General features: G+C 50.2%; 1 protein-coding gene across 2 annotated transcripts in view; it reads left to right on the top strand.

The window, feature by feature from the left end:
* Positions 1-13,475, top strand: part of EPB41L4B (erythrocyte membrane protein band 4.1 like 4B) — a 128,675-nt gene extending 115,200 nt beyond the window's left edge. Inside the window, exons 22-26 of one of the 2 annotated variants that reach the window (XM_047099477.1) lie at positions 976-1,053; positions 7,288-7,404; positions 9,987-10,055; positions 12,327-12,472; positions 13,406-13,475. In XM_047099477.1, coding sequence (XP_046955433.1) covers positions 976-1,053; positions 7,288-7,404; positions 9,987-10,055; positions 12,327-12,472; positions 13,406-13,475 — 480 coding nt within the window. The remainder of the gene's footprint in view (positions 1-975; positions 1,054-7,287; positions 7,405-9,986; positions 10,056-12,326; positions 12,473-13,405) is intronic. The other variant, XM_047099483.1, reaches the window with a different exon arrangement.

Below are 13,475 nucleotides of genomic sequence, written 5' to 3'. Positions count from 1 at the left end.
GGGCCCTGCTTGTGCCAAGTTGATGGGGTTTATTTTTTTTTCCCACAAAGGGCCTCCAGGCCTCCCATGCTGCTGAGACCCTAGGACAGGAGGAAAAAAATGTTTTCCCAAAAACTGAACATGGTTTTTGGAGAATACCTCCCTCCCACCATAAAGATCTTCCTAATTATTATGCAGATGAGGGGTTTTTTTAATTTCTTTTAAATTTCTTTTATTTTTTTAATGTTTGTTCATTTTTTGGGAGAGAGAAAGAGAAACACACACACACACACACACACACACACACACACACACCCTGTGTGAGCAGGGGAAGAGCAGAGAGAGAGGGAGACACAGAATCCGAAGCAGGCTCTGAGCCCTCAGCACAGATCCCCATGCAGGGCTTCAACCCATGAACCACGAGATCATGACCTGAGCCGAAGTGGGATGCCCAATGGACTGAGCCACCCGGGTGCCCCATTTAAATTCTTTTTTAAAGCGAACCCTGTGCCACACATGGGGCTTGAGCTCACAACCCTGCAACCCTGAGATCAGGAGTCCCATGCTCTACTGACTGAGCCAACCATGTACCCCCTGCGCTCATGAGTTTAGTTCCTTGAGGCCTTGACCCTCTTGATCCAGGATGGGGTCTTTGCTCTCTCTATATTCAAAGGACTGTTTGAAGCATCTCCCCCTCCAAAAGACCAGTCAAAGAGCACCGAAAGCACTTAAAGAGAAGTTGTTGGCACCTTTTAAAAGAAGGCAGTTCTCTAGCTACATACTGTTTCTGCCCATTAAGGTTTCAGAAAACATGTGGGGTTTGGTCTCTCCCACTTGCATGCTGCTGGGCAAGGGAATGGTATAGAGGACTGGCAGAATCATGGGCTCTGTGATGGGAGGGAGGGAGAGGAGGGAGAGGAAACTGTGTTTTCTGGTGAAATTCCCTTGTCCGTCTGGAGCCGGCACTAACCAGCGATGTTTTGTGCGCCTTCCTAGAGTCCCTCTGACCGAGGAGGTGCCTTTACGTTGGAGCCAGGCGATCTCCTGATGGACTTCACGGAAGCTACTCCTCTGGTAAACCTCCCAGTGTGCTAAAACCAGAAAAGCCCCAGGCTTTAGAAACATCTTGATAGTGGGGCGGATGCACGGAGGTGGGCATTGCCACTGGAAAGGCTCTTCCTCTTGTCCTGCTCACAGCCCGGAGCCTCGGGGATCAGCCTTCGTTCAGGGGTTCAGGGTTCGGGCGCATGGTTCCCTCTACCTCCCAGAGCCCTCCAGGGAGGTGGCGCTCCCTTTCTCCTGAGGGAGGCCACAGGGGTCCCGCCCGGCCTGTCTGCTGCTCCCATTGCATGTAGGGCTCCTCGGTGCTTGGGTCTTGGCTTCTTGGCTTTTCCGGGGCTGCTCCCTGCATGCCCACCATGGGGTATCTTTCGCTGCCGCTTCTAACAATGTGCTCCAGTCTGAAGCACGGGCTCCAGGCCTCCCCCCCAGCTTTCCAAGCCCCTCGTGCCTCCCTGCCGTCCTCTATCCCCTGCATACATGTCTCCCCTTAGGGATGGTCCTCATGGAACTCCTGCAGGTGAGAAACCCTGTCGGGGGAGAGAGCACTGGACTGGGAGTCATGCAGGCCAGATCTGGCTCCGGTCTCTGTTCCCTTCCTTAGGAGCCTCGTCATGGGATAGAGGATGCCATTGTTTCTCGTGTCTGCCTAAGAATGTTCTAATGATCACGTGAGAGAGAGCCCTTGACGACTGTAACAGCACCATAAATGCGTGTGACGTGTTGTTAGTAGTGTTAGATGACACAGGCAAACGTGGAGGTACCCTCGGCTGGGCTCAGCCTGATACTCAAGTGTACTTGAGCATAAATCGTGGTCCACACGTGTGGAACGTGAGTCAAAATACCTCCTGAAAGCTCACTGCACACCTGGCTTGTGTGAGGCTCTGGGAGTGGACAGGGCAGCTAGAGGCTGGAGGGGAGTCGGGTTGATAAAGGGCCAGGATCGACAGGAGAGCCACGTAGGACATGCCAGGGGGAGAAGCCAGAAGTGAGAGTCATTCAGGACTGGCTCACTGGAGGAGAATATGGTGGAGAGGAAGGCTTTCCAGAAGGCTTTCAAGAGGAGGCAAATGAGGCAAAATGCTGCCTAGGCCTGAGGAATGATCGCCGTGTCTGCCTCAGCTGGCACAAGGAAATCATTTGTGATTTAAACAGTTGTCCTTGTCATCTGGAGAGTTGGTACAGTCTGAGAGCTTCGAGTCAGCATGTTTGGATAAACAGCCGAGAACCGACAGTGGGCAAGACACCCTGGGGTCTGGGAACCTTCAGAGTTCCTTCCTTCCCATGTTGGAGAAAATGCAGCTGACTTACTGATGGCCTTCTTGTTAGACAGATTGTCACGATAGGGTAACCCAGAAGCAGGGCCTTCCCTCACCTCGTCCTCCCTTTGCACAGATGGGGAAATTGAGTCCCAGAGTAGGGTAATCACACAGGGACCGAGCTTGAGCCCGGCTGTTCCAGCTCCTTCTCTGGTGCCCTTTGCATCATCAGATTGGGCTAAGTCTGGCATCTGGATTTCAGGGACTTGCCACTTTGGAAAAGAACAATGCCTGGAAGAAGGGCTGTGTCTAAAGCGCTCCTCAGACTGAGACTGCAAACCCTCAGCTGGAGGGCAGCAAACCCCAGAAGGACCCGACAACCCCTGGGGCACGACCTGAGGGCCTATGAAGGCAGAATGGGGAGAAAGCTAAGTTCCTAGACCCACATTGAAGAAAACATGTCAGGCAGGAGTAGAGGACAGTGGGGGAAGATCTCTCTCTCAGTTAGCCTCTTGAGCAACTTCCAGACTGCTGGAGCATGCTGCAATTAATGCCATAAGAGAGTCTATAGAAACGGCTACTGCTGTGAAACCCAGTGCCTAACCCTGTCTGGGGCCACTGAGAAAAAGAAGGCTTCATAGTGCTAGGGTTTTGAAGTATGAGTAGGAGTTTGCCAGATGGAAGTAATGGAGCAAAGCATTCTATGCGGAGGGTACAGCATAAGCAAATACTGAGTATTTATTAAACATTCTGGCATATCTAAGAAGTTGAGGTATGTTACAAAAAAACATATTGTGGCTCGGACAGGAGTGATGAGATTCCCTTAAAAACCACTGTGTTGCAGATCCAGCTGGTAGATCTGCTTGCCTCATCTGTATCCTTTCTTTGACCATAATGGCCTGAGATTAGAAAGGAAGCAGCATCTGCCAGGGACCCAGAGTTCCTCTGATCTGAGGCACTAATGCCTACCAAGTGAGTGTCCAACCTCTGCTTGTACCCTTCTGGCAAAAGGGAGCTCAGTCCTTCTCCGAGCACACCTTGCTTCCATCTCTGGGCTGCTCTGAGCTCCGAAACAGAGTGTGGGGTGCCACACTGCCCTGGCACGGGGCAGCTGACGTCCTTTCGCTGCACTGAGACACGGCTGCCCGCGTCACAGCTAAAGTTTGCAGTGGATATGTGTTCTCAGGATGAAGTGTCCTTTGTGTTGCTTGTGTGGACTTGAGGTGTGCGTGCATGTCCACAGGGCACATTCCCACAGAAGGGGTGCGGAGGGCTGGTATTTTGATGTCAAGAGCCTGCTTCATTTGGGGCTTTCCTTGGCATTACTGGCTTTGATTTTACTTCACTCCAGAGTCCTGTCTCCACCAGTGCCAAAGGGTCCTAGAGAGGAAGGGGGACTCTGGCAGCCTGCTCCTCCTGTGTGGACCTTTCCCCTCCACCTCCTCCCTCTGCTCCTCCCAGGATCATAGAAATAGAAGCAGTAGTCCCTTCTGTCCTTGTGGAGGTGTATCTGCCCCAGAGGATAGTGGAGGAGAGCCTGGATTTAGGGTCTGGGGCCAGATGAGACTCCTAAAGTTACATTACTACCCTGGTTCTGTGGGCCAGAGCTAGAAGAACCAGAGAGAGAGAGAGAGAGAGAGCTGGGACCAGAGTCTCTTGCCTTCATCCAGCGTGGTCCCACCTAGACATTATCAGCGCTAGTTTAACCCTTATGGCTCCAACCCTGATGATCCAGTCTCTGTGTGGAGTGATTTCCAAAGAAGCATAGTCCAAACAGCTGAGAATAATAACAAGTTTCAGTCTTTAACTGGCATCTCTCAAGATCCAAGATTAAATTATCACCTCCCTGGTAACACTTCTCGAATCACAACTTGCTTCCTTCTTAATTCTCTTGCACCCTGTGCGACTCCAAGGATTTTTCATCCCCATACTCTCCAAAAAAAAAAAAAAAAACACATTCTTTCCAGCATCACTCCTGCAACACTCTTTTCCCATATCTTTTCTGCTCCAGTGCCCACTCTTTTATTATGTAGTTCAGTTTAGCAACATCAGCCCTACAACCTGTGCAGCTGTTGCCTGCCCATTGCCGGAATCTGCATCCCAGATCTGGCAGTCAGGTTGGGGTTTCTGCCTGGGACAGAAGAGGTGGGTGGGGCAAGAGGGGTGGGGGAGGGATGAAGGCAAGCGAGTGAAGGCAACACCCCTGTCCATTTGGTACCCTCCTTTGGGAGGTGAGTGTGGGCACATCCACAGGGTACGGGTGTTAGCAGAGTGGAAGGACGGGGCATTTACATATCAATCGTGTCCCCCACCCCAGGTCTAGCATGCTAGCTTCTTTCCTCTGGTGACACACACCATGAGCACCTATGCCTTCTGTGTTCCCGGTGCTTTCTCTTTAGGGCTTGTCCCTCCCCGATCCCTGTACTTCATGAACCACTCACCCAGCTGCAAAGCAGCGACAGTCACAACCCAGGTCTGTTCTGGGCCAGAGAATATTAGTCAAGCGTTCATGTGCCAGGGAGGAGACTGGCCTGGTCAAAGGAACGTTCTGTAGGACCAAAAAAAAAAAAAAGGCCTGTGTTGGGTGTCAGAAGAACTGGCTTTCCATCGGTCTGAACAGCCTCGTTTGTATTTTGAACCTCGTTCTATCAGGAGGGCTGAAGCTTGATCCGAAGTCACATCAGGGTACCTGTTCCGTGTTCCTGGGGATTCATCTGTCTTCTCCAGGGCACAGGGAGACGGAGGGAAGTCTATTTAGGTTGTGATGTCATCTGTTTGCTGATACATCTGGGGCACTCCCTGCTTCCCTCATGCCCCTTTTGGTGGGTGGGAGTCGTGGTCCTGCTGGCATGAGAATCTCTACCTGTTGGACATACCACACAGCCATTCTGTCCCAGCTCTACCTGGGCAGAGGAACACTTGTCCCCCTCTGCTCTTTAATCCCTGTTCCCTGGCCTCTACCTGTGGAGCCCAGGCCCCTCTGGTCAGACTTCCTAATGTCTACCGCTCGTCACTTTGCCTCTGACTTTTCTCTCCAGTCCTCAAACTGGCAACCTCTTTTCTTATCTGGATGATGAAGAAGCCTTCCACATTTTCATCTTCATTTGTCTATGCCAAAAATCTTTCTGTTCCCCAAAGAGTCAGATTTTAAGACTCAAAAGCCAAGTAGCTTAGAAGAACCTAGCTGCTTGAATGTGGAAAAAACCCAAGGAGGGGAGGAAATGCCGGGAGGAAAAAAAAATAAAATGTTATTTCAAAATAGTATCCTATTACACATGTTCTCTTATTTCCTGCTCATTTACTAACAGATGCTTACGTAGAAAGGTCAGAAATGTTTGTGGGATGGCTCAACATTCCTTTACTATAAAAGTCCAATGTCAGGCAAAGCCTTGTCATTCATCACCACCTTCAGCTGAGACACTAGTGGCTGGTACACATTTTGGCATTTGGCAACATATCCATGTTTGTTGATCATTTATGCCAGCTTTTATTTTCTTCAAAAAGCACACCTGAGTGCCTGCTTATCTGCAGAGGCAAAAGCCCTGTGGCCTGGGGTCCCTGGAAGTTGGTTCTGCTTGGGACAGTGTTGAGTACTGAGGCTGGGGGACAGGAATGGAGCCCACCCCACTCAAGTCTCAAATGCCATCTTGTGGAGGGGAGGGTTCATGCTGAGGACAGGAGAGAGCAGTAGAGGGATTCTCAGCAGGCTGCTGAAACTTGACTGTGAATGGCTACTATGGACTCACTTGTTTCTGAAGAATGGATACGGAAACAATCAACAAGAGGGTCTAGAACCACGGCTTCAGACTTTGCAGGTGCAATTTTTCTGCATCTCCAAATTTGAATAGTAAACAAGACTGTTGCGAGGTAGTGGTTGTAAAGGCCCCTTTGGAAATTGCCCAGGACCGCGCAAATGTAAAGAGGTCGGAATCAGATCGATTTGGAGACAGAAAAAGGTGCCTGCAATTTTCTTGGCCGTGTTTCAGTGCAACTTACCCAGAGACTGTACTTCGTTGGTTATGGCAGGATTTACAACTATTTAAGGAAACTCTCTTGAACTAAAAGGCGTGTGTATTTATGCTCTGGATTAAATGGTCCCTCCCTGCAACACACACTAACCCGGCCAGCGGCCCCCTCTCCTAGCATCAGAGCATCGTCTCTTCACCGTCCTCATCCTCACCGGTACAAGCTGTTGGACCTCTGCTGGTGCATGGCACTACTCAGGGCTGGGGTGGGGAACCCAGTACCCCAAGCGATGTGGCATTTTCTCACGATGCTTGGTATCTTCTGGCTACAGTAACAAGGTGCCTCGGTGGTGATACAAGGTGTCATGGCCTGGGCCATGGGTGTGGGAGCGGGGGTGGCCAGGGCCATTATGTTTTCTGAACATAGATAACAAAAAGCCATGACAGAGTAGATCCCAAAGTCCATGTTCCTCCTTGCTGATGTATGTCTTTCCCAGAAACACGCTGTTGGACACCTGCTAATCACACCATAAGGTGGGCCCTTACTTAGCAGGGTGCAGGAGGCCACCAGGCATGGAAGGCCAGCACGCTCAAGTGTGTGGCCATTCCTCATACTGCTTGCACGGCCAGCATCACTAATTCATCGCGGCTCTCTTTCTGGCTTGGCCTGGCCAGTGCTGCAGGGAGCCACTGCCAGACCCGCGCAGTTGGCACAGGAGATGGCCCCTGCCTGCCAACCCCGGGAATGGGGTTTTGATGGGTTGTTCTGCTTGGATAGTGGAGAAAACAGATGAGAGCCAGGGAGGAGGAGAGAAGGTGGGGAGACGAGGGAGGAGGGGGGCCTAAAAGCCAGCTGGCCAGGGGCTAGAAGCAGGCTCGGGCGAGGCTGGCTCCAGAGCAGTCTGGAGTTGACAGATCCTTCTTGCACTGTGCTGTCTTTCTCTCCTTCCCCTCCCTTATCTTCTCTGCCTCCTCCCCTTCTCTCACCACCTCCTCCTCCCCTTCTTTCCCCTCCTCGCGAGCAGGCAGAGCCCGCCAGCGCCCCCCACTGTGCCCACTCTCGCTGTTCTCCTCCACTCTCTCCCCCCATGAAGGAAGAGACCACTGGAGTTTGCATGCACCCTCCAATCAAAACGAGGCTGGTAGGTACCCTGCCAGGGAGAGGGGCCTGGCCAGGAGAGGTGAGGCGGGCAGGAGCCACCAGGCGGCCACCCCACGGGAGTGCATGAGCACTAGACCTTCCGGAAGGGCCCGGCTGACAGGTGCTCTGACTCCAGGATGGATACATAGTTTGACCAAATTAGGACACATGGCTGCTGGCCTGCCCTGTGTCCCTAGGTCTCAAGAACCAGGAAGAGTTCATTTTCATAAAGCTTTGATAAGCCTAGATGAGAAAAACCTTAGTTGCATTTCTATTGAAAATAAAAACTTTTTTTTAAACTTGTCTTTTCCTGCTATTTTTCAAGATAACAGGATGTCACATACCAACCTGAAAGGAAACACCCATATCCCCAACCTAGCACATTTTTTTTCATTCTTACATGTGTCCTTCTAGTATTTATTCATGTCCATTCACAAGTTTAGAATGTTAAGTCATAGTATCCATATCATCTCCTGTTTTTCCCTTTTCTATTAATGTTGGATTGTTTCTCCTTGTTCTTGTTGCCACATTGTATATGACTGTGTATATTCCATCCAGGGACTGGCCTACCATTCACCTAACACATTCTTACTGCAGGACTGTGCTTTCTTTCCAGTTTGTTGCTGTTCGAGGAAACACAAAAAGCTGTTGCATCAGGCTGGACCCTGCTGGGTTCAATACTGTGACCTTGGCTTTGCTCCCTTTCTAAAGTGATTCTACCAAGAGACAGCACCACCAGAAGAGGGAATATACTTTGCCACAGCTGAGCAACACAGAGTGTAACTGTTGGGATAGATTTTTTTTTCTTAGAGAAGATGTAAGATAATTCTTTAAAGCTGCCAATGTTCACGTTTCTTTAATAGCAGTAATATGCCTCTTCTCCGTTTTACTTCATGATGGTCTGAGAGTCTTATCTGTATGCAGCTTTTCACTTTGCTAGTGGTCTCAGAACACATGCTGCACCATTAGGCCTGGGAGGAGAATGCACCATGGGGCTTCCCCTGGATCCTCTCGCCGTGCTGCTGGCAGCCGCTACTGACAATTTGAGTTGACACCTAAGTCTTTTCTTTTTTTTTTTTTTTAATGTTTATGTATTTATTCTTGAGAGAGAACACAAGCAGGGGAGGGGCAGAGAGAGAGGGAGAGAGAGAGAATCCCAAGCAGGCTCCGTGCTGTCAGCGCAGAACCCAATGTGGGGGCTCGAACTCACAAACTGCGAGATCATGACCTGAGCTGAAGTCTAGTCAGACGCTTAACAAACTGAGCCGCTCAGGCTCTCTGACTCCTGAGTCTTAAGGCAGTTTGGGACCCATCCTGGGAATTTTGAGATGTTTAAAGAGGCCAGAGAGAGTTTAGGGAAGGGGAGCCGGCGTGGACTGGACATCTCCGTGCACACAGCAGAGACATGGTCATTCGCAGATTGGTTGAGAAGTACTCCACTCATTCAGAACCCCTCCGCAGATCTGAGCGTGTTCTGATGTGCTCTTGCTCAGCCCTACTTTAACCCCCGTCAGAGTGACTCAAGGCCATCAGGTAGCTACGCCAGGGTCCACGGACCAGCTCCTGGGAGAGACGTAAAAGCACCTGCCCAGGGGCAGTGGTGGCCTCTGTGTCCTGACTGCAGCTCTCTGGTGGCAGGTGGCACAGCGAGCATTCACCGGCAGGGAGGCAGGCAGTTTCTGTGCCCTGGGGGCTGCAAGCAGAGCCAATACCAGAGTCATCAGGCCCCTGGGCCTGCTGGCAGTCCTCTAGGCCAGTAGAAAGAAATAAGCACACTCCACATCCCCCGGGGCTCCCAGGAGGCCAAAGACAAAATGACCAAAGGGGAAGGAATGGGAGCAAAGGCTCTTTTTGGCCATGCATGGCCGCCTGTTCAGGCTGGTGCCCCCACTCTTTCTCAGACCAGCTCTGTGCTGCAGCCTTCCCTCCGCACTGGGCACTTCTGAGCACAGTGCCTTTTAATCCCCAAAGGCCACGGTGGCAGGATTCGCACGTTCTTCCAGGGGTTTCTCCACAGTTCTCCTCTGTGGCCACAACTTATAGGGAGTCCAACAACTACAGGGAATACCTTCTGGCCTAATTAGTGCGAGCCTCCTGGTGCCCTGTCTGCTCTCATAGACTGTGTCCCAGGATGTGGCCTGTAGCAGCTCCTAGTCCATGGCCCACAGCTGGGGGGCGGGGGAGGGGGGGACAATCAGCAACCAGGCAGCTCTGTCTGCCTCATTACACACCCTGGTCATGGCCTTTTATGGATCAGGCCATACATAGGGCTCAGCATGCCTGGGAGGCCCACACAGCCTCCAGGGAAAAGAGTTCCAGGGCAAGGTAAGCGTGGGGAGCCCTACAAACATGAGAGGGCATCCCTGCTGGGTCCCGGCCCCAACAGTGCAATGGCCCAGTACAGATACAACCACTGGCCAAAAGGCCTCCGGGACCTTCTGTGTGTTTCCTTAGACAAGCCGTGCGGGCTCTGCGTATGTTCCCCTGAATCCTTCAGTTTGGTGTTAAAAGTGCACCCCCAAAGATTTCAGAACTCTCCTTTCTAATCGGTAAGTAACCCTCTTGTCTTTCTCTTTTTTGAAGATAAAAACGTTCCCGGCTGATCCAGTGACCCCGTTTCCTGATGCTTTCATTACAGGGCCACAGTTCGCCGTAAGTAGATTCAGAAAACAGGTCTGTGTCTTAAAATGTTTTCCCGCGTGGCATGCTTTTCTGTGGAATGCCAGACAATGATGTCGACAGCTTCTTCTAATCCTATGAACTCTGTCAGGTTGGGAAGGAGTGGGGTTTGGGGTCTACATCTTTTCGTTGTCTTAAGTTATTCGATGCTTACTTATGAGCATCACATAAGTAAAACTGACCATTCCAAAGTGACATGTAGTACATCGAGTACATTTAGGATCACGCAACTACGACTTCTAGTTCCAAAACATTTTTATCACCCCCGGAGGAAACCTCATTCCCGTGACGCAATCACTCCCGTTTCCCCCCACCCCCCCCAGCCCCTGGCAATCACCAATCTGCCTTCTGTCTCTATGCATTTCCCTAGTGCGGATATTTCACATAAATGGAATCATGTAATATGTGACCTTTTGTGCTGCTTTCACTGAGCATCGTGTTTTTGAGGCTCATGCACATTGTAGGGTGTATCAGCACTTCATTTCTTTTTATGGCAGAGTAATGTTCCATTCTGTGAATATACCCCAGTGTGTTGCTTCCTTTATTCACTGATGGGTGTGTGGCTGTTGTGAACAGTGCCGCTGTGAACATGTGTGTACATGGATTTGTTTGAGTTCCTGTTTCCCATTCTTTCGGGTTGGATCTACATCTTGATAATGGTGTGATCTTAGGTAAGTCACTTCGCCATTCTCAGCACCAATCTCCTCTTATTCTGAGCAGAAATAGTAATACGAACATCCTCCTTGTGTCTGCTTCAGGAAGGATCAAAAGCGATCAAGAACCCGGCAGAACATTCCCAGCCACAGAATGTCCCACAGGTTGTTTCCCAAGGGTGGAGAGGCAGGGGTATCGTTAATGAGAGCAGGTCATCCTTGACAACTGGCTTCAGGCCCCCCACTGCCCTTTGCCTCATCAGCTTCTTTAAGCTCTGAAAGTTGTCGAAATACTCTGAAGCATTTAAACGTTGTAGTTTCCTCACTGGCGAAGTGAATGAGTTTGATGAGTTTCAGGATTCTTTTCAGCTGCAAGTCTTTTCTTTAAATGAAAGCTTCTGCAGAACTCACTCTGTAACAAGTGGCTGCATGGAGCAGAAGTGGGGAGTCTAAGATCACCTCCTGTTTCCCCTCACCGTCTCCTCCTTCCAGGGATCAGCGTTTGTAATTCCTAGAACTGAGTGATCCCTGAGGCTCCTTCCAGAGGCTTTCTGGCCAGCCCGGAGGATCTGTGGGGTGGCCTAGGGGTAGCCAAAAGTGCAGTCTCGTGAGCTAGGTGATGGTCACAACCAGAGGTGGCTTTAGCCACATGGAGAGGGAGGAAGTGGCTGGTGTAGCTTTCAGAAGTTGAACAGAGGTAAGAAGGCGTCCAGCAGTCCAGGCAGAGGTAAAAACAGGTTCCTAGAATAATGCATTTCTAAAGTCACGAACAGCTTCCAGCACCTGCCTTGTAAGAACCAGAGGGCCTGAGACACGGGCTGGGCCAGGCTGTTAAATGCTACTACCCCTACGTTCATCCGGCCCCTGCAGTTTCACTGGGCACCGTTCCCCAGCCGGAAGCTCCGCCTCCACTCCCCTCAGCTGGCCCCGTGTGGGGCCCTCTGGCCTCCTGCCCAGCCTTGGCAGTGCTGTGAGACACCCAGGGAAGCCCTTCCTGAAAAGCCAGGGGCCAAGATGCAGCAGGAAGCCAATGCCAGAAATCACACCGGGACTTTTAAGAGTGGCTCGAGGACAGCAATTTTACCAAGTTTCAAGATAATACTGGTGCGGCTAGTCTGGGGAACCATACTTTGGGAAGCACTGCTACAGTGGTGAAAAACACCAATTATGCAGTCAGCTACCTTGGGAAAATTACCTAACCTCTCTGAGACTTACTTTTCTTGTCCATAAAATCAGTTTTAAGGTATGCGTTTTTTCACCTTTTAAATCTCTGAAGTCAGAAAATTCATTACATTAGTGGGCGTGGTAAGTTTGGCCATATTTTTCGTCCTCTGTGGCACGTGCAAAAAGGGGGGTTCTTACAACTGATGGTGTCTAATGTGATGAAATTGACCTCTGCTTTAAGAGTTGCCAAGAGGTCATATATGTAAAATGACTGGCCCAAAATAAAATCATTAAATAAGTGGTAATTGATTTTAGCAATTATTAAAAAATATATCAGCAACTGTGTGGTAAGACTCAGGGAGTAGCTGACAGTATAAAAATGGAACCCAAGTTGAGATTGATTTCCTCTTTTCTGTTTCCTTGACAGGCAGACTTTAGAGACAGTAAGTTACAGTGCTGTCCTGGCCAGTCTTCCCCACTGATTCCATCAGTGACCCTGAGGCCTTTGACAGAGACCGTCTCCACCGTGCAGACCGTCTACACCACGCGGAAGCCTGTTTCTCTGGCAGCCAGGTGAGTCACCGGCAAGTAACCGGCAAGTCCCTGGTGACAGGGAGAGCAGGCACAGGCTCCAGTTTCATTGTGTTTTTGACATCAACAAGCCTCTTATTTATTCTTTCATTCATTTATTCTGTGAGTATTTATTGAGCCGTCTACAAAGGCTAGATAGTATTCTAGACCCTAGGGATGTATAGTGAGCAAAACAGATAAAAGTCCCACCTTTATGGAGTTCAAAAATTAGTGTTGGGGGAGGTGAGACAGAGGTTAAATAAATGTGTGTGTGTGTGTGTGTGTGTGTGTGTGTGTGTGCATACGCTCATGTGAGAAAGAGAGAGAGAGAGAGAGAGAGAGAGATAACAAGCTAGGGAGGAAAATGAAACCAACAAGGGCAATGGGGCATTCTGGGATGGCCTCATTGAGGTGGTTTTTAAGCAGAGACCTGAAGGTGGGAAGGGAGCAGTCTTCAGATATTTGGGGAAAGAGTAATAGTCATCACAGGGAGCAGCCAATGCTAAGGCTTCTAGAATGGAATATGCCCAGAACGGTTAAGGAAGAGTGAGGGGGTAGTGCAGCCAGAGAAGAATGAATGACAGGACCCTGGACATCTTCCCATTCATTCAGAAAACCTTTCCTGAGAGACTGCTATGTACGAAGTCCTCGAGCTGGGCTTTGGGGCTAGGCTCTGGGGATTCAGAGATAAATGACATGTATGGTCAGTCTGCTGGCGAGCAGTGTCCTGAAGAACTCTTAGTCTGATGGAGGAAACCAGGAGGCAGCCAGACAATTTCAGGTCATTGTAACCCTAGCAGCTGTCAGGGGTCCTTAAGGGGCCTGAGAGTCGAGAACCGAGGTCAGGAAAGAAGATGGGGGAGATGCATTTCAGCTGAATCCGTTTTTGTCATTTTTTAGTGTAATCTCATGATTTTGTCACCTGCTCTTCTTCAGTGCAGAGACGCTCCGGCAGGAACTGGAAAGAGAGAAAATGATGAAAAGACTATTGATGACCGAACTGTGA

Source organism: Lynx rufus, unplaced genomic scaffold, assembly GCF_022079265.1.
Source record: "Lynx rufus isolate CCGP_SWC_20201006 ecotype Redwood Valley unplaced genomic scaffold, mLynRuf1.p SCAF_10, whole genome shotgun sequence".
Taxonomy (NCBI): domain Eukaryota; kingdom Metazoa; phylum Chordata; class Mammalia; order Carnivora; family Felidae; genus Lynx; species Lynx rufus.
Note: the sequence above shows the minus strand (reverse complement) of the source record. Positions and strands in the feature narration are given on the sequence as shown.